Source organism: Protomyctophum parallelum (genome assembly GCF_964188405.1).
Source record: "Protomyctophum parallelum genome assembly, chromosome: 15".
Lineage (NCBI taxonomy): Eukaryota > Metazoa > Chordata > Actinopteri > Myctophiformes > Myctophidae > Protomyctophum > Protomyctophum parallelum.
This window is the reverse complement of record NC_139710.1, coordinates 20,518,223-20,545,069: the sequence shown is the minus strand read 5'-3', so window position 1 is coordinate 20,545,069 and position 26,847 is coordinate 20,518,223. Positions and strand designations below refer to the sequence as shown.

Below are 26,847 nucleotides of genomic sequence, written 5' to 3'. Positions count from 1 at the left end.
GGGGTCGACTCCTATTACATCTGACAAGAGTGCTCAGCTGGAGGGAGAGAGAGACAGAGAGAAAGAGAGAGAGAGAGAGAAAGGAAGAGGAGGTAGAAGGGATGGAATGATAATGTCGGGGAGAGGGGGGGAGTCAGCAGTCCCAGACCTTCCCACACTGGGCCCACCCATCTCAACCCCCAGCATGCATCTCCCCACCCCACTCTGTTGCCACTAAATGCCACTGTAGGCCATCGTACAGCAACCCCACTCTGTTGCCACTGTAGGCCACCGTACAGCAATGGAAACTTGCGGTCACCCCCTCTCTTCCTACTTCTGACAAAGCGGGCAGTTTGAGGAGGGGGGGGGGGTGTGTTCTTGATGTTTTTAAGAACTCAGTATGTGTTTCCTTCTTCCTGTGGTGACCCCATGACCCCCCCCCCCCCCCCCACCCTACTTCCTGGGGTTTTTGTGACCCTATACCCCACCCGTTCTGTGTGAATCCACACCTGTGTGACAAAAACACTGCACTGGAAATACAGTATTGTAAAGTTTTAAGTAAGTTCTATTATAACTAATTATTATGACTATTATTATTATTATTATTATTATTACATAGTTGCAATTGTATATGTACTTTGTATAATTTGAAATTCTTGATGCCAGTGGTTTCTAGAGTCAAAGGAAATCTCTTCTTTTCATTGTTTTTCTCTTGTCTTTTTAAGGAAGCATGACTTATTTTCCCCAATATTCACAGTGGCTGTTTTTTATTGTGGCTATTAGGTGAAAATTTATATTGGCAGTTTTTTCATTTTTTTTTCTTCTTCTTTTTTGTAATTTGCTTCTTGTATTGTTTCTATTATACTGCGCCCAAACTCACTTTTTTTTTGAAGGACAGTGTCTGACCGGGAGTCAAGCGTGCATGAAAGAGGTAGGGTGTGTGTGTCCGTGTGCGGTAGTAAAACCTGGATTTATACTTTGTTGTGTAGTGATGTCACCCACCGAAAATAGCAAATGAAAAGCTCACAATGCATTGCAGCGCAACACATTGTGAGCTTGTAGATCTGCTATTTTCGGTGCGTGACACCAGCACGTAACTATATGTCAGTTTGAAATTGGCACATAGTAAGTGCTTATCCAAAAAATAATGATTATCTATTTTTTTCCCATTTAAGATTGGCATTGTTGAATCTGAATAATTACAAACATACTAAGGTGTCAAAGAAAAGGCAGTTCAGATTACAATTGTTTTCTTGTACATTTGCCATCTTTACATACTATACTAGCTCTGTAGTGTAAGTTATATCAGGACCTCCTTGCACTCTAAATGGTAGTGGCAAGCATGCTGCACATATCACAGGAAGACTCATCTACAGAACATAATACACAATATAGAAGAAATGCATATCGTTTCCCCCTAGCTCACGTTATTACTGAAAGGAGTATTTTTTGGTTTCCTGGTCAAGGGGAAATCCCTTTTAGTGCTTCACCCAACAGATGACTTCTCATGTGGCTCAGATGAGCGCATGGGGGGCGTTATAAACACAGTAAAGTCCTCCGTGTTCATTTGACTCAAGAATGTTCAAATGTAAGAGTCCAGATTTGGTTAAATTTCTTACATTTCTTACAGTTACGCATGGATAATGAACAGGGCGTTAACAGGATTTCCCTGTGTACTTTTCCTTTTACCTTGCATGTTTGCCTCGTCTTCTCCAATCCTACAGGCAACATTGCAGCCTTACTTCTAAAGCCATAGCGTGTCACACGCACGGTCCTTCTGTCCATTTCCCACATCAAACCACTTAGATAAATGCCATTCTGAGGCGTCCTCAGAGTCCTGTCCACTGTCCATACGTTGGGTCAGTGATGACAGTTTACATGAGAAGAGGAGCTAAGAAGCTCTATGAGTTTGACACATATGCCAGAAGAAAGATTTGATCACCCACGAGGCCATTGTTTCTCATTTCTGGACAGTGATATACCAGTTGGTCTGAAAGGATGTCCTGTGTGTGTGTGTGTGTGTGTGTGTGTGTGTGCGCGTGTATGAGAGAGTGCATGTCCACTTCCATTAATGTGTAACCTACTCCTTCCTTACATGGAGATCTTGGAGTTGTATGCTGTGTGTGTGAGAGAGGAAAGTTTGAAGGAGAAGGCTTTATTTTAGAGGACATATCAGCCCTCTGCCTTCAGTCCACAACTTGTACTTTTCTTATCATTTAGTTTTTCTTACTTGTTTTCATATTTTTATCACCATGCTCTTTGACTTGTGTCTTGTGTTAACAATCAAGTGTTATTATCAGCTTTTCTTAGAAACGTGTTTGTGCCAGAGGTTTTGACGGGAATGAAAAGATGGACTTTACAGAGCTGACAGTCGACTGGAGCTTTGACTTCCAATGAGGTCAGTTCAGTAGTTCCTTAACTATCCGTCATTGGCTGCCTTCGGAGTGTGTGGCCACTATTGGTCAGACCGACATGAAAGGGACTTGACGTGTCTCATTATTGGACAGGCAGTCAGCCGGTGGCTAGTCCTCAGGTTTATATTTATTTTGATTATTTATTTATTTATTTGAGGAGATGTTTAAAATTTGCCTTTTTTTCCTGTTGTTTTTCCTGTTGTACAGCCTCATGCTCTGTTATTATTCAAAGGGACATCACTGCATGTAAGCACAAGTTTTCTTTTAAAGGGATAGTACACCCAATTTACATCCTGCATGTGTGTGTTTTACTGTAACTGACCAATGCGGAATGTTTTTCTTTTCCTGCGGCTACTATATAATTTCCCTACGTTGCATTTTCTTTTTTTACTTTTCCACTAAAGCTGAGTTTCAGAAAGCCCTGCTTTACCAGAGGGGAACATTTATGTAGAAACATGACAACAGGTGTGTATTTTGTGTGAACTATCCTCCAAACAAAATGTTTTGTCACATTATTGTTGTATGTGTGATAAAGCTTTTGACCTGCAGGCTCTAGGGTAAAGGTTGTGTTTGCCAGGTGTCATCTGCTAACAATGTTCACACTAAGACGACATGGTAGATCTGTTTGTGTCCATTTGTAACTCAGTGTCTACAAATGTAACCAAATGGACTCATAAGGTTCATTTGTAAGTTGAATTATCATTCACCAAACATGACCCCCTGGCCCCTTCAAAATAAGAAAATGCTGCATATGTACAGTAACAAAGGCTTTATTCCTCTGTTCTTCTTAGTGTTTACTAGCCTTGAAGTCAATAAGATTCACCTTTTTAAATGAGGGAGAATACAGTGTTACACAGCTGCAACTAACTAGCATCGTTTTCTTTGCATGATGACGAGACACTTGTTTTATGGTGTTTTTTTCCTTTTTATTTGGTTTTATTTGGTTTAAATGGTCATTTTCTACTGAATGCTGGTATACAAAACCTTTCTCTATCTATTTTCTCAGCTTTGTAGGCACATAACTATTTTTGTCCCAAGATGATATTGAAGAGGATTATAATGACTATGTTGATGATGATGGTGGTGGTTGTGGTTTTGGTACTAATAAGGATGACTCAGTATGAGGATAGTTGTGTGATGTTATGATTATTTAGCATGCTTTTCTACGGAGCTCTGTGTTGTCAGTGCATGCTGGCTGACTTTTGTAGAACAGGACATGTTTCACCCAACCAGCAATGATGGCACTTTGAGGAACAACACTTTTATCCAACTCGGACTGAATGCAGTCCACTTGACTAGGGGGTGCAATCACACAGGAGAAAACAGGACACGGGACACAGATGGCCTAATGTCTAGCCAGATTTTTTTTTACTGTCGGGTCGAAAATTGCGGATCTATACAAGTTCATCCGTTGGAAATTGAGCGTCAGCTTACAATAGGCCTATAACATAATGATCAGTGTGCTAATTCACAGCAGCTTTCCTTTTCAGAGCACTTTGGCTTTGGGTCAATGCTATAGCTCTACTGACCTTCAGTCAGTTTTAACACGACCGTGTTTTAAAGTCTCTCTAAAGCACTGCTGTCTTATTTTCATCGAATGATCGCTGTGCTGACAACACCGAGCTAACTTCCTTTTGTATGTTTCTTTCACCCTTTCCTTGTCCCTCTCCCTCTGTTTCTCACCTTATTCAGTCATTTCTTCTGCAGATGACTCCCCCCCCCTTGTCTTTTTTTCTGTTTGGGTTTCTTCTGTATAATATTAATCTTGATCTATCTAGTTCTCTGACTCTTCACATTATTGCTCTGTTCTCTTATGTGCTTCGTGTGTTTCTCTAACTTCAAGAAAAGTGTTGTGTTATCAATAAAATGACAATTTAAGTATGCAACTGAACATGTTTTGTCTTTTGAGGCTGCAACACAATGTCCGATTTCTTTTTTTAGATTAATGAAAAATGGAACATTCACATTGTGTGTCAGCTACAGCTGAACAGTATATGTTTTATGGCAGGGGTCCTCAACTAGAAATGCTGAAGGTCCACAAATAATGTTTGAATAAGACCATGGTCCAGTCTCATGCGCGCGCAAATAAAATTGCGGGTCGCGGGCCCCACGGGGTGGGGCTGCCCCCCTCGCCCCCCACCCCTAGAAACTACTATGCCTGTTTAGTACAGTCAAACCAAGCTTATACAAATCGGGTCCCATCCAACCAACCATATACTCATTATACTGTACGGTGCAGAGTAGAGACAAATATTCACCTCCAAAAATCAAATTTTGTTCATTCAACTGAATGTGTGAATGTGTCACTGCGACCCATTTAACAGCTAGTGAGCCAGTCAGCGCAACATTGTCATCAGGACATGCGCACACACACAATCAGTCGGTCCACATTCAGAGCGTTAATTGGGGTTGCTCTCTCGCGGTCGCGGTGACTTTTTTTCTTCTCTTTATTCTATCATTTCTCCAGGGTCCGCAGAGAGGCGGACCGCGGCACACGACCGGACCGCGGTTGAGGACCACTGTTTTATGGTATGCAGGCATTGACAATGTACATACATCTTTGTGTGTTTGTCTGCTTTCCGCCAGTAGGAACTCATGTAGCCTATATATAGTTTCCTGATTAACCACGTTTAATCCCACCGCTCAAAACATTTGCAACCTCTCACCTTTTGCTGACCTTTTTTCAAAATAATAAATTAATAATGGTCACAGGCGGCACGTGCAAAAATTGTAGGAGCACATTACATGTGACCTTTTTTCTCAATTGCGTTTTGTATAATTTATCAGTTTTACATTTTAGGATACATTTCTAATCACTCTTTAACAATAATCTGCATTGTTAGCATTCAGTGTAGATTAACAACTACAGATGCAGATGCATTTGCCTTCCCTAATGGGTCCTAGTAAGACACAATGACAAGATGCTGTGTGCATCACGCCTTTCTGCCAACAATCAACAGAAGCTGGCCAGGAAAGTCAATCTTTATTGAAAAAAGATGCCATGTACAAGCATCACGGTGGCATATCCTTGGCATCTTATAACCAACCTTGAGCGTATGCCACATCGAGCTCACTGTCGGGGGCATCACGGGTGAACCCTTTGAGTCTTTTAGACCAGCGTCACACTCGCTGGTACTCACTACATACAGCATTTTTGAGTGGTGCAACCACTCCAAAGAACAGCAATGTCCGTGTCTATGTGTTGGTCACCTATGTGACGTTAATGAGCACCAGTATGTACCAGTAGGGGCGCTGTAGTACTGCACTGTTGCCTGCTAATGAGAGAGAGAGGGGAGTTGCAACACTCGGTTCACACGGGTGTGATTTTTTTCTCAAACTGAAACACTAGTGGGATTATTATTTCATGTCAATAAGTACAACTATCAGACAGTGTAACCCAGGTAAAATAATGCTTAACTTATGTTATGATATGAATGATAAATAGCAGTCAACTTCTGTGTTTTGGCATGGTTGGGTTTCACACCTAATGCGTAATATAAATCATATAAATCGTACTCCAGACAACCTCGTCCAAGCATATCCGTTCTCGGGTACATTAGTATTCATACTAATCACAACATCTGGAAAGTGGACCCAGGTCCGGATTCGAGACCCTAGTGTGACTTTGCCCTTTATTAGTTCATCATTTCCCAAATTTGTCCAAATCTTTCAAAAATAGTAGATCTAAAGGCTCACAACGCGTCACGATGTGAGTTTGTACATCTGGTATTTTCACTACGTGTTTCATAAATGGAGTCAAAATACAATGTCTTGGAAATGTATAAGTATATAAAATAAAAACTCATATGGAAAGAAATACAGAAATAGTTAGAGTCCAGTGCTATGGCCAGCTGTTGATCACCTCCCTCGCCATCAGACTAGTTTGACCAGTCTCTCACTGGCCTCCCACAGTTTCTTGGCCACACCGGAGTCTCTGGCAAAAGGACGCAGGGTGGCCGGCCGGCAGTCTACAAAGTAGCCCCCGCTGTGTTGGGCGGCCTCGTCCGACACGGCACAGTAGACGACCGTCTGAGCGCCCAGCTCGCACGGCACAAAGAACATCCACATGATCACCTGCATGAGCATCCGGAACAGGAAGGAGAAGTGGTAGATCCAGCCACTCTGGACGAAACCTGGAGCACACAGAGCCACAGACAGAGATGTTAGGACCAGTGGGGACGAAACCTGGAGCACACAGAGCCACAAACAGATGTTAGGACCAGTGGGGACGAAACCTGGAGCACACAGAGCCACAGACAGAGATGTTAGGACCAGTGGGGACGAAACCTGGAGCACACAGAGCCACAGACAGATGTTAGGACCAGTGGGGACGAAACCTGGAGCACACAGAGCCACAAACAGATGTTAGGACCATTGGGGATGAAACCTGGAGCACACAGAGCCACAAACAGATGTTAGGACCAGTGGGGACGAAACCTGGAGCACACAGAGCCACAGACAGAGATGTTAGGACCAGTGGGGACGAAACCTGGAGCACACAGAGCCACAGACAGATGTTAGGACCAGTGGGGACGAAACCTGGAGCACACAGAGCCGCAGACAGAGATGTTAGGACCAGTGGGGACAAAACCTGGAGCACACAGAGCCATAGACAGAGATGTTAGGACCAGTGGGGACGAAACCTGGAGCACACAGAGCCACAGACAGATGTTAGGACCAGTGGGGACGAAACCTGGAGCACTTAAGTTCATACACACTATTGAAACAAAATCGCTCTCTCTGTTCCAGGTGGAGAGGAGCTCACAATTCATTTTCAATGGAAGTCACCCCCCTCCCCTCCCCTCCAATATCACCTATGAATTTTGTAACGGCATGTAACGATTCACTCAACTCATATGATTCGAATCACGATAATAGGTTCACGATACAATGTTTAACGATTTTTTAAAACACCAAATTCCAAACTCATTCCAAATGACTGAAAAATCTATATTATTTCTCTTACACATTATTTTTTAAAGGATAATTCCATGCTAGAATGCTTTCTTATCTTTCTTTGTAGTTGTTACGTCCCCACCAAAGAGGTCCAGGTGTTATTTTGTGCAAAAGCTCCTTATTGGCTATTTCCCTTTGGTGGGGACGTAACAACTACAAAGGAAGGTAAGAAAGCCTTTTAGTATGGAATTCTCCTTTAAACAATGCTTTGTTTTCTCTTATCCTCAAATGACTAGCAAATGACTGAAAACCTTTTTATAATCAATGTTCATGCTGAGAAAGATGCTGTATTTTGTTTTAGGAAATCAATTTAAATAGTCTGGTTATTAGTATTATTATTAGGAACTTTGAATCGATTTTAATCGATTTACGATAAATCGTTACATGCCTACTAGTGTACTTGTGTAACAGTGGTGTGTTCTACCCAGGGGGGCAGTCAGACAGATATTTTGTGAAGCCACTAAGGAAATGAAAGTTCATATAATGGCCTGTTGTGGCGCTGTCATTGGACACAGAAAAACCCATAGCCCCATAGAAGTCCATGTATTTGGGCCCAACTTCACCTAGACTGTATTACCTTAATAAACATGGTCATGAATACTTTCTGCTTCCAGTCACTAGTTTAAAGTCTCATTTCTAATGTCATAATATTCTTTTTGGAAAATTATGGTGAACGCTTTGTCCATATTTTTTACAGTCTATGGTTCTACCGTGGAACTGATCATACGGCGTATAACGTTAAGAACAAACTGAGAATTGGCGTATGCCATAGACATAGATGTACCTTCAAAGGAGCGTATCTGATATTCAGGAGGGGCAGAAGGCAGCAAGAAAATGGACTTCAGAGGCCAACAAAACTACTAACTAACTAAAGTTTTTTGGGAAACGGGCAGAAATGTTGTCACTTCACTTGTTGTAGGTGTCGGGACATTAGCATCATAAAAGCAGCGACCATATACAGTACATGATGTCATCTCAGCGGAGGTAGGCTACTGTGGTGTCCAAGTGCTCGCTAAATCTGAATGAATGTCCGTCTCACCCATAGTTATGCATAAATATATATATATATATATACACACACACACACACAGTATATTCAGTGACCACGGACGTGCGTGCCGTGGGTGTGGGCGGGAATAAGTATAGTATGACCTGAAAACAAGTCTAGAACATGCCAGTGTGTGTAAGCTAGTACACGGAGCTTCTCGTGACGTCTCACCAGGATGCACCACATAGGTGGTCAGCCCTTTCCCCTCAGTGATGCGGGCCAGCTCCTGGCTGAAGTAGATGTTGGCCAGCTTGCTGCGGCAGTAGGTGAAAAACGGCACCAGGTTGTAGTTGAGGTCCTGGAAGTTCAGCCTCTGGTACTTGTAGTTGGAGCATGTGAGGGTGATCACTCTGCTGGGGGCGCTCTCCTTCAGGCAAGGCAGGAGCAGGTTGGTCAGCAGGAAGTGGCCCAGGTGGTTGACCCCGAAGCACATGCTGAAGCCGTCGTCCGTCCAGTCCAGAACGCTGGGCATGCCTGCATTGGGGCAGTAAAATGGGACAGAAAAGATTGAAAGGAGACATCCAAGTATGATGAGGCAGCTGAACCGCAAATGGGAATGGAGGAAGATACTCGTTGACTGCCAAGAATGACATCTATAGACGTCCTTCAGTATCCAGCACTTAAAACACGATTGAGCACTCTTCTGCAACCTGTGAGTTAACCCATTTTGACTTGAGATCAGATTAATCTAGGGTTAATCTAGCTTCCAGATCAGATAAAACAAAATGATCACCATAACAACTCGTATTTCACAAAAATAAAAAAATCTCTATGTTCCAGACAGCGTTTTTTGTGTCATGATGCAACACTTGGTGAGCTTGTACTGTACATCGGCTAGTTTTGAAAATCATTGCCTATAATAATATGCCCAAAATAGGGATGCCCGCCGGTTACTAGTTTGAAAGTGTTTCAGCTCAATCAGGTTTTCAACAGACTCACCAGCGTTGTTGACGAGGATGTCCAGACGCTTCTCTTTCTGCAGGAACCTCTTACAGAATTCCCTGATGCAAGACATGTTGGCCAGATCCAGCTCCATGTAGAGAACGTTGAGACTGTGGCTCTTGAACTTAATCTCTCTCACAGCCTTCTCCGCGTTCTCCACATCTCTACAAGCGATGATGACACGGGCTCCTCGCATCGCCAGAGCCACGGCTGTCTCTTTACCGATGCCAGAACTTCCACCTAGAATAGAAATTAGGGGGGCAACAATGAATCGATAGTTACAACTTACATCCTTAAGCATGGGCGAAGCTTGGGGGGGTGCAGGGGGGCACTGCACCCCCCCTGCAACTTAACTTCTGGCTTCTGACTGTAGTTTGTAATCATCTCTCTTATCATGATATGATGACTCGCTGTACGGCTGTAGTGCATGTGTGTATGTGTGTGAGCTGCTGTACTACCTAAATAACTCATTTTTACGGGTTAGGGCATTGTAAAAACGCTAAAATAATAAAATAAAGGTAAAAAAGAATCGGGTGTCGTTCGCCAAGCAGTCGCACCCCCAGGCGTCAAGTTTAAGCTCTGCCTATGTCCTTAAGAGAAATGGTTAAAAGCAAAACATGTGCATTATTTTAATTTCATTATTTAAAGACGTACAAATATACACTACTATGAAAAACAGGAAGTCATCATCATAAAGGGGAAAAAGGGAACATGTAGGCTACAGACAGTATGGGAGAAAAGGGGTGTTTTGTTCTCAAAACAAAGTGGGGTCCAGGGACCTATGGGTTAATTCATTGAGAGGGTTCCACATGGACGGACCCTCACACACAGTTCTATATACAAATGGAAGTAAATTGCTTATGGGTCCACTCCATTTGGTTCCATTTGTACATTCTCAGACAAGTTGAACCACTGGTGTTTTCAGTAGGGGGTCTGATCCGCCCTACAGAAACTGGTGTTTCTATAGGGGGGCCGGAACAATCGATGAACTGATTTTACAAATACGTCCTGTTTACCACAGACGTCATCACCAATTGACCAGGGAAACACAAAAGTTTGCAGTCACACAATTGGCAGGTGGTGTGATTAATTACCCAGCACCTATCGCAAAGCACCTGCCAATTGTGTGACTGCAAACCTTTGTGTTTCCCTGGTCAATTGGTGATGACGTTTGCGGCAAACAGGACTATTTGTAAAATCAGTTCATCGATTGTTCCGGCCCCCCCTCGCCCGGAGAGAAAGATGTCCGTGTGCATCTCTTGAAAAAGTGGAGATAATTGACTAAATACACGTTTTGTGCCAGAACTTTCACATGGATATAAAACTAGAGGACCATATTTCACTCCACGTCTTTGGAATTATTTAATGGGTGAGTACAAACTGAGCATTTATCACATTTAGGCCGCACATGTTAAAGTTCTACCACAAATCAAGGAGGGTGTACTATGGCTCTTGTATGTGAAATACTGTACATACTGTATGTAACAACAAGAGCCGTTCTAGGGCTAATACAAATTATATGGCATCAATAGAGATTTGCATACCTGTGATGAGAACCGTTTTCCCATCAAGTCTTTTCAGGTCGCTGCAAAACCTTCTCTTTTTCATCCATTTCAAAATAAAGAATGCAAACAAAGACGCGACAATCGTATACAACACATACATTTCTTTAAAATTAATGAACCAGGAAGGAGAAGACCCCCACAGACAGTGTCTGTCTGATGCTGAGACGATGAGACTGCAGGCAGGCAGCACGTAGCTTGATGGTTTAGTTATCCATTAAGTTCTCAAATGTTCTAGATGAATCGAGGTGATTTCAGGTATTATCCTTGGTGAACCCATGATCTTAAATAATCACAGTTGATGAGAATGAAAAGCTCTTCGTCCTGCGATGAATGAATGTGTTATTCTCTGAAACAGCTGACATTTTTCTTATTCTCTATGATAATGGAGGATCACAATCAATGTTTACATGTCCACACCGCCACCTATTGTACCAGCTGTGACACTGACTATAGTTTCAAACGCTGGGCACCATTAAAACATGTTTTTGCTTAATTGGCTATATAATTAGAAAAATCATTTTGGGCATAAACTAGAAGTTGAAGGGTCCATTTTGGTCTCCCGGCCCCCCCACACCCTTTGGGGAAAAAATAGCTAATTAAACACGTCACATGTGCCGCTCTGCCCACAACATTTAATCCCTTTCTAAATAGAAGTAGCACTATCTTTTGCGCAATAACTAATGTAGAAATAGGCTACTTTTTCTACATTAGGTAGCCTATTACTATTCCTACAGATTTTGTATTGCACAAAATACCACACATCAAATCAATTCGGTCGTACAATCAACCTCGCTTGGATTTCTTGGATCATAATGATACTTATTGGCCCTGCTTGTGCCAGATTACATTTTGTGCCATAGCTGTGTTTTCTTCAAAACACACTTACTTTTTGCTACTCTACTACTACAGATGTTTTCCAAATAAATATAAATAAGTATGAGATAATGTGATCAAGATGTAGGCCTCTGCCCGGGCAGAGGCCTACATCTTGACTACAATTTTTCACATCCCATTCCAAGTGGCTATGACCAAAGTTTGCGGGCCCTGGGTACTTGGGTAGGCAACCCGGCCGGGAGAAGACCTGTGCTCAGAGGAGCAGACTTTTCTAGTCGAAATCTGCAAAGTAACTAAAAGCTGTGAGCCTGTCAAATAATTGTATTGGAGAAAACTGCAATATATTTGCCTCTGATATGTTGTGGAGTAAGTACGCCAATACAATACGATATTTTCGAGGGGCGCCTCCTATATACTGTACAGGTTTAATGTTTGTTTTTAGTTTGTTGTTTTAAAAACGCCATTGACAATGAAGTCATATTGTCCCTCATTACGTCATATTGTCTCTTTATTGTTAATGGCTTTTAAGGTTTGTGTTGGCACCGTTTGTTTTACATCACCACATTACATCACGTAATCAGCATGAGTTAGACTTTAATATATTAGCGCCCCTCATTTCACACGGGTGTGATTTTTTTTTACTTTAAAGCGATGGTTCTCAACCTGTGGGACGGGACTGCCAGGGGGGTCCCCACATCATTTATCACATGAGATGACAGTGAAGTGACAATTTAAAGACTTTTAAGACCTTTTTAATAACCTCAACAAAGGGAAACAATAGAAAAAGACCATTACTGCATCAAAAGTAAACTCATTATAGCCTACTATAAAAACTGGTGAAACATTGCCAAATTGTCAAATAATATAAAAAAGAGGCAAGAATTGTGAAAATGGCAAGAATTATGAAAATAGCCAATCTATAAGCTCACAACGCGCTGTGTAATACCTCAGCTCCTACAATTCCAAGTGCTTGTCAGGGTAGGAGGGTCCCCAGTTCAACTTCAAAAGTCGACTTTAAAGTCGACTACTTGGTGAATATAGTTAGTTTGAAACACTGCTCATTATAATGTACGTCACATATGGGACAGCATCTGTACACTGTGCATAGAGCTTTTGACACAGGATAACATTTCTAAATGACAAATGCCATATACTGTAGAGTTCAGAAACAGAATTCAACTTTATTGTCCGTGTTTGATTCTCAGCCATTGTGAAAGGAGCTGACTTTACTCGTGTCGCTTTTGGTTATTTGCCAGCACTCGGCCCCATATTAATAAACTGACTTGTCTTGGTTTTGAGGCTGTAGATATTGGACTTCCAGATCTTATGGAGTCTTTCCGAAGTCTGCACTGGATGTTTTTTTGGGCAGCATTGTCCTGGCTAATCAAAAACCACTGTCCTAGAGAGCATAAAATTAAACTAACTTTCTTTGTGGCTCAGCAGCAGATTTGAACCGGAAACACATACTCTATGAAGGTCATGGTGTTTCCAGAGTCTATATTGACCCATATGTACAGTCTTTATAGATCTAAATTAACACTGTGTATTGTTGTCCTATATTCGTGTCGTGTGGCTGTCTGTCCTCCTCTCCCAGGAATCTAAGAAGAGCGGGACATTCTACCGTGGGACACTGAGCTGCTTCTGTTGCGGTGGCTGCCTGTTCTATGGTTCACAGCACCAGCACACCTGGATGATGCAACGTGGAGTGGAGGACAACCTTTCTGTCTGACATGCAGGTTAATGTTGTTCTCTTAAATGTATCTCATCGTAACCAATATCAACACTATACAGATCTATCTGTTTCGTTCCATTCGCACTTACATTCATGCTGAGAGGATGTTACTGTGTATGGACATTAAAAGCAGTGACAATTTGTTGATTTATATATCAAACGTAATGTGCTTGCTTAAAGGTGCAATCCACAAGTTGTATGTCCTACCCATGTTTTGAACCCAGGACTCCCACATGAGAGACTAAACATCTACTGCTCAGCCAAGACAAAATCCCTTGGACACCTTATTGCCCTTATGAGCTTGAGGCAGGGCAACTTGTCAACCAAGTGTCCAACCTGACACCAGGGTCTACATACATTTATCAATGGAAGAGTAGGGAGACCACCTCCAACCACTGCAGATGTAGGCCTCGTTACATTGCATTCACATTCTCTACCATACTGGCTTAAAATAACTTTTTATTAATTAAAAGAAGATCCAGATTGCAGCTTTAATTTTCTCAGTTTGTGGTTGTAGCCTATATAAAGAGACTGTCTTGTCCTATCTCTGAATTCATACTTGTTGTGCTGTTGGCAGCAGGGCGCTCTGCTTCGGTGTAAACTGAGACGGCCTTTGGGAAGCCTCTTCTTTGAAAGCATGAGATTCCATCATTCCACTGTGCTTTGCTCTCAGACTCCCAGACAGACCATTAGCCACAAAGTTCTAAACGCCTGAACTCTGGTTGTATCAGCTTCGTGTTTGTAAATGGGAACCACCTGTGTCCCCCTAATGGCTCAGTTCAGCTCCATGTTCCCACCATGACCTCTCTGAATCAATGGTATTGTAGTTCTCAGCTGTCGCCACTAGAAGACAGTGTATCCCAGTCTATTGTAGCCATTGGCCTTCATGAGAGAAAGCACTGTTCCTGCCATCTCATCGGCTGTCTCTTTGCCAAGTGAAAGTCCCGTAGGCCTATTCACAAATGTACTTGAGTAAAAGTACAAAAGTATTGGCATCAAAATATACATAAAGGGGTATTCACTTTAGAACACTTTGTGGTCGTTTTTACGTCTATTCAGGCTTTTGTGTGCACACCAAACAATTAGCTGCTTTAACCAGTATTTGTATATTTGATATTATTCATGTGATAATTTTTTTATCAGCATGCTCACAAGGTTTTGAGCTTGTAGATCTGCAATATATAAATAGACGTATAAAATAGGGTGCAGTGTTAAAGCATATCTACACATTAATTTGTCACTAGAGTTTTGTTTAAATAACTACACCGGTGCCCGGCTGTAGATCTAGCACAGAGTCGGTAACGATGGAGGTTGGAGATCCATGCCCCACCCTGTTGTACCCGTGTCAGAGTACCCGTTCCACCCATCTGTTTGTGTCCCTTTATTCCCATATAGTTCTGTGTCAGGCTGCCAGGCATGCCCAAATATGGAGTGTTGAGTTGTGTCAGAGCTGTCCAGAGCCCGGGAAGAAGCCTTTTGTGGCGGTTCTGGACAAGCTTGGGTCCGACCGACTCGACACCGGGCACTGCACTCCCTGGAGGGGTGTGGAATGTCCTCAAGGATATAACATAATGGATAACATCTATAATACTTTTATAAGCCATTTATTTATGTACAAAGCACTCTTTGTGCTTTACAGAAAGGATCTACACACAGCGTAGAAGAGGCAATGCAGGTTATAGAAACCGCTGTGGTGTATTATGTCCATATGAAAAACTAAATGTTGAGGAAAGAGGCTCTCCCTCATCCACCCCCCCCCCCCCCCCCCCCACACACACACACACACCCCACAGGGATCCTGTTCCATTTACCATCCTCTTCTTATTAGTGCTACAAGTTTGAGACTTCCTCTCGAGTCGATAGCTATCAGGGATGGGTAGATCTTCTATCAGATCTGGAGCTCTGTCGCGCCCGCTCGGTGTAACCGCAGGCTGAGTCACAGCTGGACACAATAGAACCTGAGTATTAACACCCCCACCCACCACGCGCACGCGCACACGCGCACACCATGAAAACGAATGGCTTTCATAACCCGTTGCTGTATGTATGGAGCAGATGAATGGTATTTATTAAGTCAGGCTTTCGTGACTCATCCACGCACTGAAATCATCAAAACGCATTGAAAATGTTAAAATTTTCAAACGCATTCCTCCCGAGGCCTCTAAAGTCAAGTGCTTTTTGGCTCTGCGTGTGAGAGGCTAAGACATATTTAGGTTTGGTAGTTCAGTTTCTTGTTTCCAGTGGTGGACAAAATACTCCCAGTAGGCTACTCAAAGTATAGGTACTCCTGATCAAATATTACTATATTGCTACCTATAACTACTACAAGTGAAAGTAGCTTGGTCCAATTTGTTCTTGAGTTTACTTGCTTTTAAAAATATGCATACAAGTATTTATTTTTAAATAAATATCAGTATAGTCTGGTGACCACCAGAGAGACGGGTGACAGCCGGAATGTAGACGGCACCCGGGTGAGCAGTATGGGTTAGCGCCCCAGCCTGTGTCCTTCGTGAGGACACATGAGGTCCATTATAATCCACCTCTCCTGAATGAAGTGCCTGGTGCTGGGAGTCTGGTGCAACGCACGGGTCCTGGGCCTGGTGAGAGCAGGAGTGGACCTGGTGAGACATAGGAGGGGCCCGGACAGGAGTCAACCCACAGAGCCTAGTCCTTCCACGTGCCAGAATTTGGTTCTCCCAGTCCCGGCAGAGTAGTTCCGGAGCAACGGATTGTGTGGCCTTGCTCATTCCCTGATGGACTGATCGAGGGTAGCTACTGGGACGTAAGTCAGGATTTGATCATCCCCGGCTGGGTCGCCTGAGTGAGGGGTATGATGTTGGTAGACCCGAAACCCTGTTGACCTCAGGATACATCACAGAGGATACGTCCCAGGTGCATCCATGCGTTGTATTTTTAGTTAGTTATAGTTTCTTTTATAAAATATCAAGAATAGTGAAAATAGCAGATCTAAAGGCTTATAGATCTGCTATTTTCACTATATTTTAAATGGGGCAGAGGAGTCAAAAGTACAATACAGTATGTGTCTGTTGGAGTCTGGAGATGGAGATAAGAGGTTTCTCCCTGACAGCAACGATGTACTTCATGTATGATGTCCAGTGGTGTGGTGTCCACCACTGCTTATTTGTGACTGCTGCTCAGGCGGCCCAGATCCATGCCGACAGATTAGCCATTTTCACATTATGTGGTGGTTTTTACAAAGAGTGCCCAAGGGACACCAATGGGCAAGTCAAAATCTCAATGCACAGTTGCACACTTGCATTCAATGCGTTGTGAGCTTGTAGATGTGAGCTTGTAGATCTTCTATTTTTGATTTCTTGAATCATTTAGAAAAATGTTAACACAAACCATGACAGTTAACAGCTGTTAAGAGCTACAGTATACCTCTGCAGTGAAACCAGGACACTGACTGTGTGTGTGTGTGTGTGTGTGTGTGTGTGTGTGTGTGTGTGTGTGTGTGTGTGTGTGTGTGTGTGTGTGTGTGTGTGTGTGTGTGTGTGTGTGTGTGTGTGTGTGTGTGTGTGTGTGTGTGTGTGTGTGTGTGTGTGTGTGTGTGTGTCAAACTCCACCTTAGCGCACAGCCGCGGACAGAAGAAGCGGCGTTTTTTCTGCATTTTTAGACAGCTGGTGGATGGGAAAGAAGCAGATTCCCGTAAACGCTCTCCTCTGCGGCAGTCAGCCACAGGGGTGGAGCTTATTTTCCATCCACCAGCTGTCTAAAAACTCAGAATTTACGTAAAACGCAGCTTCTTCTGTCCGTGGCTGTGCGCTAAGGTCTTCCCAGGGGGTGTGTGTGTGTTCAACTGCATGGTGCTCATTGACACTCGATAATGTCAAGGGCTGGGTTTCCCAAATAAATGTTGTGTCGCACGTATTCCCTTCGGGAAACACAGCCAAGGCAATTATGTTTATGCACTTATGTAAGGTAGCATGATTGAATTACCTGTATAGACATTATGCTGCTCATTCTACAGTTGTGGCTCCCGGACAAATCTAGTTGAATTCGCCAGTTTTGACTGCATGGCCAAAGTAGAGAAAAAAAAGAGAAAAAAAATCCTGCACTGTCTTCACTTGAGTTTCTTTCTTATAGACTGGCCAAAGTATAAAATATGGTTGAAGTGGTTAAAATATATATTAACTAATTTCGCTGGGGACCCCCTGGAACCCTCCCAAGGACCCCTGGGGGTCCCCGGGACCCCACTTTGAGAATCACTGTTGTAAACACTACCTAACAGAACCCTAACAGGGAGACGGTCTGCCGGGTCTGGCTGGATTCTTCATTTCCTGAGTCACCCCCAGCATGCCGAGCAGGTTCAGCAGCCAGCCAACATGGAGCTGTGTGGTGCAAATGAGCATTTCATCACAACAAGGGCCACCGCGTCCAGTTTGTCGTCTTCCCTGAGTCACCTTTAATGAGTTCCTGTCAGCGAGGATGACAGAAAGTTCCCTCTGTTGACAGCGGATTACTGCCTGAATGTCTTCTGTCAGCCCAGCAGTGAAAGCCCCATCGCGGCGCACTGTGACGGATTATAATTTGCCAGACGTTTAGAGCGATGTGCTCGTCAAGTGATTTTTAACTGCATCGGGCTTTACGAGAGCTCAGCGTGTTCTGGCGATCCGTTTTAAAGTCTTCTGCAGAAGAGCGGGGAGCAGGGTTTGGAGACGGAGTCCTTGGAATGTTTTTGATCCGAGGGAATATAAAATGGGATGCCGTGGAGACCTGAGACGTTGGGGGTTATAGAATTTATTGGCTTGGCTGGGCCTTATCATGCTCGCCTGAAAAACAATAGGCCCTGGCTGAGGTTCAGATGCATGCATAGTGTTATAATATTAATAAAGTTCTTTGTGCGTTGGAGAAGAATGTGATTAAAGGGAATGTGACAGCTGCCGAGGATACGGACGGAGACAGGCGTGAAGTAGTGGGGAGAGAGATGAAGTGATTTTTCACAAGGGGGAAAAACCAAAACGGATTGGAGAGGCAAAGTCACGCTCAAGTTTTACGCCCTCCAGACCTCTCCCAAGATTCCTTTGAAATGCAGCAGATGAGAGGAGTGAGAGAGAGAGAGAGAGAGAGAGAGTATGCATAAAAAAAGCTGCTGCAATGCCAACTAAGGCCCTAGGAGACATTTAAACTAGTCACGTCTGCCAGGAACCACCAATGTTTTTTCTGTGAACGATGAAGGACCCCGTCTGGGGCAGGTCATACGTACCTCCTCACCTCCTCCTCACTGTACTCTCTCCCTTTTACCTATAAACAGGTTTAATGTTTGTCTTTAGTTCAATTTTTGTTTTGTAAACAATGAAGGGAAAATCTCCGTCATAATGTGCCCCTCACTTCACACGGGTGTGATTTTTCTCAACTCCATCTCCCCTCACATTTCCAATTGTTTCATAACTGGCATGAGAAGTAATTGTTTGACAGTGACACTTCTCTGTTTATTTCCTTTCTCTCTCTCTCACTCTACCCTCTGCTCTCCGTTTGTCTCTCCTTCGAGTTGGTGAAATGTTGCCACCGCCACATCCCAGAACATCACAATTGAAGTCTTATGCCTGATTTATGCTTGGTTGTGCACTTTGTCACACACCGAAAATAGCAGATCTACAAGCTGTGAGCTTGCAGATGTGCTATTTTAGGAAGGAAATAGGAGATTTTGTGCTATTTTAACACCGGCACGCAAATGGGTATAAAGCATTTGCTGCAGAATCGCAAACATTGGGCATTTGGAAAAGGCGAGTGTTTACTGTTTTCCCATGTGGTAGGTCTCCCAAGCACTCGGTCAAAAGGGGCATGTCCATGAAATGTAGTGGAGTGAAAGCCATAAGAATCTTTACTTAAGTAAATGTGCGTTGTGCTTTGTTACTGTCCACTACTGACTGCCATTGACACCAGTGGTGTAGTCTACTGTGCAAGCGTATAGCCTATACATGCGCATGTCGTGCAGGAAATATTAATTAGGCTACCGTCTGAAAAAAACCTAGTCTACACTACAGCACTGACACCCCACCCCCACAGAGAGGCCCAGACCCGGGTTCGAATCCAGGTGGTTACACAGGCTATCATACTCAAAGGTCGTTCTCCTCATGGTGGAGCATTGAATGTTCTGTGACAGTAGCATGGCTCTGAGCCTAATTGCTTTACACCTCTGTCTCCCAGAGCCGCTGCTGCTGTGTACAGAGTAGACTGCACATTCTGAATCTCCAATGAGAGTGGCTGGACATGATTCACTGACCAAGGGAGGAAAATAGATAGCATTGGAAATTGGCTGCTGTCCATGTTTAAGTCTGAATTTGGTGCATTTTATTATACATATTCAGACACTTCCAGGATGTATCGCACAGCTACTTTGGGCAAAATGTGAGAGCCCAACAGTGGCTTGTCACTCATACAAATTGATACAAAATCTTATGAAGCTACACTATTTTGATAGGATGGCCATGGAGTTCAAGTCAGCTTTGCTCTGGGTCTCATGGCACACGCAAGGCGCAAGCTCAAAATGACTGATGATGATGGATGATAGCTGCTGTGGTGCAAATTAAAATACATCACTTATTTTGAGGGCCTCCTATGTCCAGCTTTTAGTGTGTGTACTGCAAACACAAACTTTGTCCTAACACAAACATTAAATGCCATTGACAACGAATGGACAATTTTGAGTGTTTGTGTAAACACAAACATTGCGTAACACAAACATTGAAGACAAAGGTGAGGACCGGTTAGGTTTAGGGTTAATAACCCAACCCTATTCTGATTGGCCGGAATGAGATGATGTATGATGATGTACGATGATAAGAGCGCCCCTCACTTCACACGGGTGAGATTCTTGAGGGGCCTCCTACTGTGTATAGGCCTACAGCTTTTGTCCACACACGTCTCATATTTGACAATGAAAGGAGAAATTAGATAAAATACAGTAGGATCACTCTCAATTTCTGAAATTGACGGGTGCTCTTATCATCGTACATCATCATGACATAAAATATGTCTTTTTGCTCAGACACTATGACATAAATGACATTGTCATTGGGAATTTGTGTAGGACAAGCTGAATATATATATATATAGGTGAATATATAGGAGGGACTAGCGCTACTCTCGTTCACTTTTGTGTAAGACAAAAGCTGGATATATAGCTGGATATAGGTGGATATAGGAGGGGCTAGCGCCTCTCAAAGAATGCATTTTAACAGGGTAACTTCAATTTAGTTTTCCTTTTGGTATTGAAGTACAGTACCTTAGGCTTAGGGCAATTGGAAAAGCAAACCCATAGCCCATATCGTTGCTTCTGTTAGAGCTATAATGGTAAGATTGGTGTGAAAGGATACATTTCTGGGGTTGAGGAATTCAATAGGTTTCAATGTAAAAAAAACAATACTTCACTAATTACCAGTGGGGGAGTAACATATGCAAAATTCACATTTCGTGGAAGTCCTGGACAGTACCGAAGGAGTGACTGGGGTAGTTGTGCCACTCTTTAAGAAAGAGGAACTGATGGTGTGTGCCAATTATAGAGGTATCTCATTGTTCAGTCTTCCTGGGAAAGTTTAGGGGAACACCAAGGTACTGTACTGTAAAGGAGAGTCCGGCCGATAGTCGAACCTAAGACTCAAGAGGAGCAATGTTCCGTCCTGGTCGTGGCCTCGTGGAATAACTGAATGAAGAAAAAAGTGGAATGTCCGCACACGATATAATTCTGCTCCCCGTCTTTTTTATTTTAACCTATAAATACAACAACGTTTCGCCCCTCCGGGCTTCTCGTGGAACAACTGACCAGATTCTGGAGACGGTCGAGTGTCTCCCTAGGGAGGTCCTCGCTGTCCCACTGTTAGGAGACCCCATGGCAGACCAAGGACCAGATTGGGGGATTATATCTCCACACTGACCTTGGAACGCCTCGGCATCCCCCAGGAGGAAGTTCCTATATGTAGCTCTGGAAAGGAAAGGAAAATCTGTACAGTCAGACAGACTAACTTAAGAGTACATGGTATGTACATATTAAGATGTTGTACCTCTTAAAAAAACAAAATCTAAGTTTTTTTATATGGGAGAAATGTCACCTTTTTGACACTTGTTTTTGAGGGGCACTATAGCCCAGCTTTGTCTGTTTGTGTGTACCCCATAGTGACTATTTGATTGGCTGAGCAACCCATGTATTGAGGATAAAAAGTGAGGACAAAAAAATGAAGATGGAAAAGTGAGGACGCAAATTGTGATTGACTGGAATGTGATGATGTATGATGACAAGAGCGCCCCTCACTTTCACACAGGTGTGATTTTATTAAATGTGCATATTTTACCACCATTGTGATGGTAATGACAAAACCATTGATTTGTTTTAGATTTGAGATTGACCCGACTACCGACTCCGAGTACGTTGGTGTACGTTGGTAGTCTGCACCGTCGCATACAGTCTATAGAGTGTGGCTATACAGTATGTAGCTCTGGCTTTCTCCTCGCCATTCGCCCCAAAACACACCTGGATGGAAATGCAGATAACTAGAAAAAGTGCCCCTCGGGTACAGGTCTCCACCAGGCCAGGCCAGGTTGAGGCCTCCTGGTGGCGCTATAATAGGCCAATGTGAAAAGGGTGCCATTTCGCCTTTGATGGCAATTGGATGATTTGAGGCATTTTGTTCCAAAAATGTGTTTTGCAAAAATTCACCTGTTGGTGGCTCTATAACAGGCCAATGTGAAAAGGGTGTGATATATTCCTCAGCCTAGTAGGAAAGTGCATGAAAGATTTCACGTTAATTGCGTTCAAGATTTGAGGCTTTTTTGTTCAAAACGGGCCAATCCTGCAAACTTTGAAAGCCAATTAGGATGGAATATGAAATATCGGACAGATCCGTCTTGAGCAGATGCCTATAGAGATACTGTGTAACGATTTGCGATATTTTTGAGTAATATCAAAAAATGTGTTTTACACGGCATCGACCAGGTTAACTGTGCCAGAGATTAGCTGGTATCGGACGGACGGACACACACACGGACGGAGTGCAAATCATACTCTCTCCCCATGCCTTCGGCCTGGTGGAGACAATAATTGGAGCTGTTCAGTCAATCTCCAGCCAAGACTTCCCATATATCTCACGGTTCTACCTCTGAATATAGACCTGTATTCCGTGTCAGGTGAAAACTAGAGAGCCAGAGGTCTCCTCCACCCATCTTCCTCAAGTTCTCTTCACTAAGCCAACAGCGACAAACACAGTGAATCCCACCTGCGTATTTGATATCCAACATGTTCCGGCCTCCTATCTCCATTTCTCATAAATTCCCCTTTCTGATCTGATCGAACAAAAAACAATACACCCCCACATCATCCCCAGGACTAGAGTCAAAGCCTCCGGTCCAGGTAAGGGAAGGAGCTAGCGCTACAGTTAGCTCCTGGGGCCTACAGAAGCAAATTAAAGGCTTTGTTTTATGGGCTCACAGACTTCAAATGGGCTTCCCCACCATAACTCTGCCGGGCTGAGGAAGAAAGATGAGTGTCAGTAGGAGTTTGGAGCTGCCCCTTTGCTCCCAGCAGCCCCTGAGGGGGGAGAGCGAAACCACTTTGGTTTCAACCCATGGGGGGCAAAAAGGTGAGAGCACCTGCCCCCTTTTATAGCCTTGATCACAGGGAGGCCAGGTGCATTAAGAGACAGGGAAGTGTCTCAGAGCTCTGCAGATGTGAGACGGGGTGATCTCACACGTGTGCATGTCAATTGGCTACTCACGCTTGCATAGTTGACGTGGGACACACGCAGCTACAAAACACAAGGGAGCACAGTGTAGATACAGTAGATTGACTGACTGACTGACTGACTGACCATTATAGATGTGGGGAAAATGTAGTCACCAGTGGCAGCACAGCAGTTAAGGTACATACGTGCGTGCGCACGAGGCTCCCGATGCCTCAAGTCCTCAGACCCAGACATGCAGGCCGGGGTACTTTCCGCATCTAGGGTTACCCTGCAGGCCTCAACAGGTCTACTGGCAGCTCAGAACAGGAGCAAGAAAGTCATTACACCATGACGTGTGTGCGTGTGTGGGTACCTTTATGTCTACGCCCGCCCATATATGCTATATATATGACACATCAAAAGATCGAAGGGGCCTTGTCTGAACCTGGCAGGAGATTGAAACCATGAGGGAGGAAGCATTTGGTTTGTTTTTTAACGCAGACCAACACCGGGAAGTTAAAACTTCTTATACAATTAGGCATAATGGACAAATGATGAGGCTTCGTACAGAAGTCTCATGTGCAGCTGAATGCCAGTAATTGGTCCCTGCTCTAAAAGCATGGCCACCAGAACATTGCTTATGGACAGATTTGATTCAGTGTACAGTACACAACTCCAGTACTCGAGTCAAAGTATAGATATTCTAATACTTTGAATAATTATTCAAAGTTCATCTCAAGTGAAAGTTGCTCTGTCAAAAAGAAAAATCATTATTATTATTATTAAGTATGCAAAAGTACATGCTTTAAAAACATATTTAGGAGTTCAAAAGTATAAATTACAAAGTATATTTTAATTTGATTGTCAATGCATTGCTTTATTGAAATTTGATATTTCCCCAAAAATGATTTTTTTTCCAGAAATGTTCTGAAGAAATATCAATAATGGTGCAAATAGCAGATCTCCAATCTCACACCGTGTCACATCACATTGCCTTTTGAGCTTGTAAATCTGCTATTTGCAATATATTTTTTAGAGCTGATGTTTTCCATGCCTAGAAATGTAGTGAAGTCAAAAGTACATTTGTCTTTGAAATGTAGTGAAAGTATATAAAAGAAATCACACCCGTGTGAAGTGAGGGGCACTCTTATCATCGTACATCATCATGACGTAAAATAGACACTGTCTATTTGCTCAGACACTATGATGTAAAATTCCCAATTCATTGTCAATGGGAATTTAATGTTTGTGTAGGACAACGTTTGTGGACAGACACCGAAAGCTGGATATAGGAGGTCCCTCAAAAATACAACTACTCGGCCCAGGCCGTAGCGTAACGGTCTGGGCACCGGACTGGTAATCCAGTCGCAGTGTGCCGCGGGTTCGACTCCCGGACCCGACACGGCCTTTACTGCATGTCATCCCCCATCTCTCTCCCGTTTCCTGTCAGCCTACTGTCTGTCCCTTCAAAAATCTATAAAAAAGGCGTAAGCCGCAAAAAAATATCTTAAAAAAATAAATAAAATACAACTACTCAAGTATAGTACAGATACTAAGAAAGTAAATGTACTCTATACTGACCACGACTTTGTCAACCTTCCTGGTCTCTCAAAAGACCTGCTGTAACTCTATACGGGGTTATAGAGTTAGAGTATAGAGTTTCGGGGAGTCGATTCTTTTAGACAAAATTGTTGTCCCGCTGCTACTGAAAGGCTTTGGTTGACAACAACCGAAAAACATCAAGAGCTGAACATTTGGAATTCATACTTGTGTTGTGTAAGATAACGTTCCTTATACCGGCAGTGTTCTATTGACCTCATGACCCTTTGTCAGGAAAACCTCAGGCACTGCTGGGATGTCATTTGGTCTTTTATTGAGTTTGGAAAATCTCCAGGTCAGGGTAATGAACCACACCAAGGATTCAGGGCATGGAGCTAAAGGAAAAACACAGATTATTTTTATATTCCTTTACATGCTTTGCATGGCCGACAGCCCAATGCACGGTAGACAGAGCGTTCTGTAAGCACTACATACAGATAACATCAATACAAGCAACACTCCCTGCTGCCATATGTCTCTGATTCATGAAATGGATTATTGTGGACTTTTATTTTGGGGCAAATTAGACTTCAGAAATCTCATAAAAGTAGCTAAATTAGAGACAAAACGTAATTTACCTGAATAAATACTAAAAGAATCATGTAAACATGGCTTTAATTTTGTACTTTTCTGGTTGCGAACGCAGTGAGCCACTTACTATGAGACCCTGCTGCTCATGTCTGTGTGTCTGTCCCGCTGTGACACCACCCGCCCGCCACCAGAGGGCGCAGCTGTAGCACACACACACACACACACACACACACACACACACAGGGCGCAGCTGTAGCACACACAAACACACACACACACACACACACACACACACACACACAACCACACACACACGAGCTGCGTTCGCTTCCCGCGTTTGCGCGTCTTACTTGTTATTGGAAAGGTGATTTTCTCTCATTTAGCTCTCATTTATATTCCTGTCAACTGCAGGTTGTTTATTGTGCATTCATATGAAAAAGGACATGGGACACAGTATAAGGCAAGCACTGTCTGTCTCTCAGTCCTCAGCTATTGTAAAGCTCAATGCAGGTACAGTACGTTTAAACAACAGCAGATGGCGTAGTTTCTAATTTAGCTGGATTCAACAATAACCTTTACACACACACACACACACACACACACACACACACACACACACACACACACACACACACACACACACACACACACACACACACACACACACACACACACACACACACACACACCACACAAATCCCAGTAGATCAACAGTTTCATGAAATACTCAGACCCCAGTGCCCACCAACACCCAAGTCACTTAAACAGTGGTGTGTGTGTGTGTGTGTGTGTGTGCGTGTGCGTGTGCGTGTGCGTGTGCGTGTGCGTGTGCGTGTGCGTGTGCGTGTGCGTGCGTGTGTGTGTGTGTGTGGGGGGGGGGGGGGGGGGATCGTTGGGGATCAATTGAGCTTGTGTGTGTGTGTGAGAAAGAGAGTAACAGGAAGCGTTAAATTATATACTGTATATATACCAGTAAGACGCCTGAGGGCGAGAAGTGTGCACGCATCCGCTTGGGTGACAGCAGACTGCTGGGTGAGCGCTGGCGCTTTGGCATGGGGGGTAAGATCTTAATTTTCAGGCCTGTTAAGAACTCTAGTTTTCGCCGGCTGCCGGGCGGCTACACTAATAACTTTGTGGTTAGAAATAGATTTTGAATGGACAGGTATCAGTCAAAAGGGAGACATCGAAGAGGTATAGGATGGATGGGGAAGGATCAACATATGGAATGTCAGAACAGGTCAGCTCCATATATGGAGGTCTAAGGGTTTGAGGTTTGAGGTCAGATGTAGAGTTGCTGGCCAATATTGATGACATCAGGGATCTCCATATATGGGCTTAATATTGATGACATCAGGGATCTGCATCCCTGATGATGTCACGTGATGTCATGTGGTCCATCCCTGATGATGTCACGTGCTCCATCCCTGACGATGTCCGAAAAACAAACTGACGGGAAATGCGTGATTCCATAGTTAACCTTCGGTCGCAATAATATACCAGTAAAACGCCCTGAGGGAGAGGTTGCGTGCACGCATCCGCCTGGGTGACGGCAGACTGCTGGGCGAGCGC

The 26,847-nt window shown here is 43.5% G+C and overlaps 2 protein-coding genes across 7 annotated transcripts in view; one reads left to right on the top strand and one right to left on the bottom strand.

The window, feature by feature from the left end:
• The window catches only part of camk2b1 (calcium/calmodulin-dependent protein kinase (CaM kinase) II beta 1), a 68,172-nt gene extending 63,898 nt beyond the window's left edge, over positions 1–4,274 (top strand). For 5 of the 6 annotated variants that reach the window (XM_083784112.1, XM_083784111.1, XM_083784109.1 and 2 more), the window contains one exon: positions 2–4,274. The gene's annotated coding sequence lies outside the window, so the exon portion shown is untranslated. The remainder of the gene's footprint in view (position 1) is intronic. The other variant, XR_014570370.1, reaches the window with a different exon arrangement.
• Positions 4,275–5,886: 1,612 nt separating this feature from the next.
• Positions 5,887–11,254, bottom strand: LOC310872338 (retinol dehydrogenase 14). Its single transcript, XM_083784118.1, has 5 exons — positions 10,884–11,254; positions 9,337–9,579; positions 8,569–8,871; positions 6,248–6,526; positions 5,887–6,215 (listed from the first exon to the last, which is right to left on the bottom strand). Exons 1-4 carry the CDS (start codon positions 11,002–11,004, stop codon positions 6,267–6,269), a joined length of 927 nt encoding a protein of 308 aa, XP_083640244.1. The 5' UTR covers positions 11,005–11,254; the 3' UTR covers positions 5,887–6,215; positions 6,248–6,266.
• Between the last annotated feature and the right edge of the window lie 15,593 nt (positions 11,255–26,847).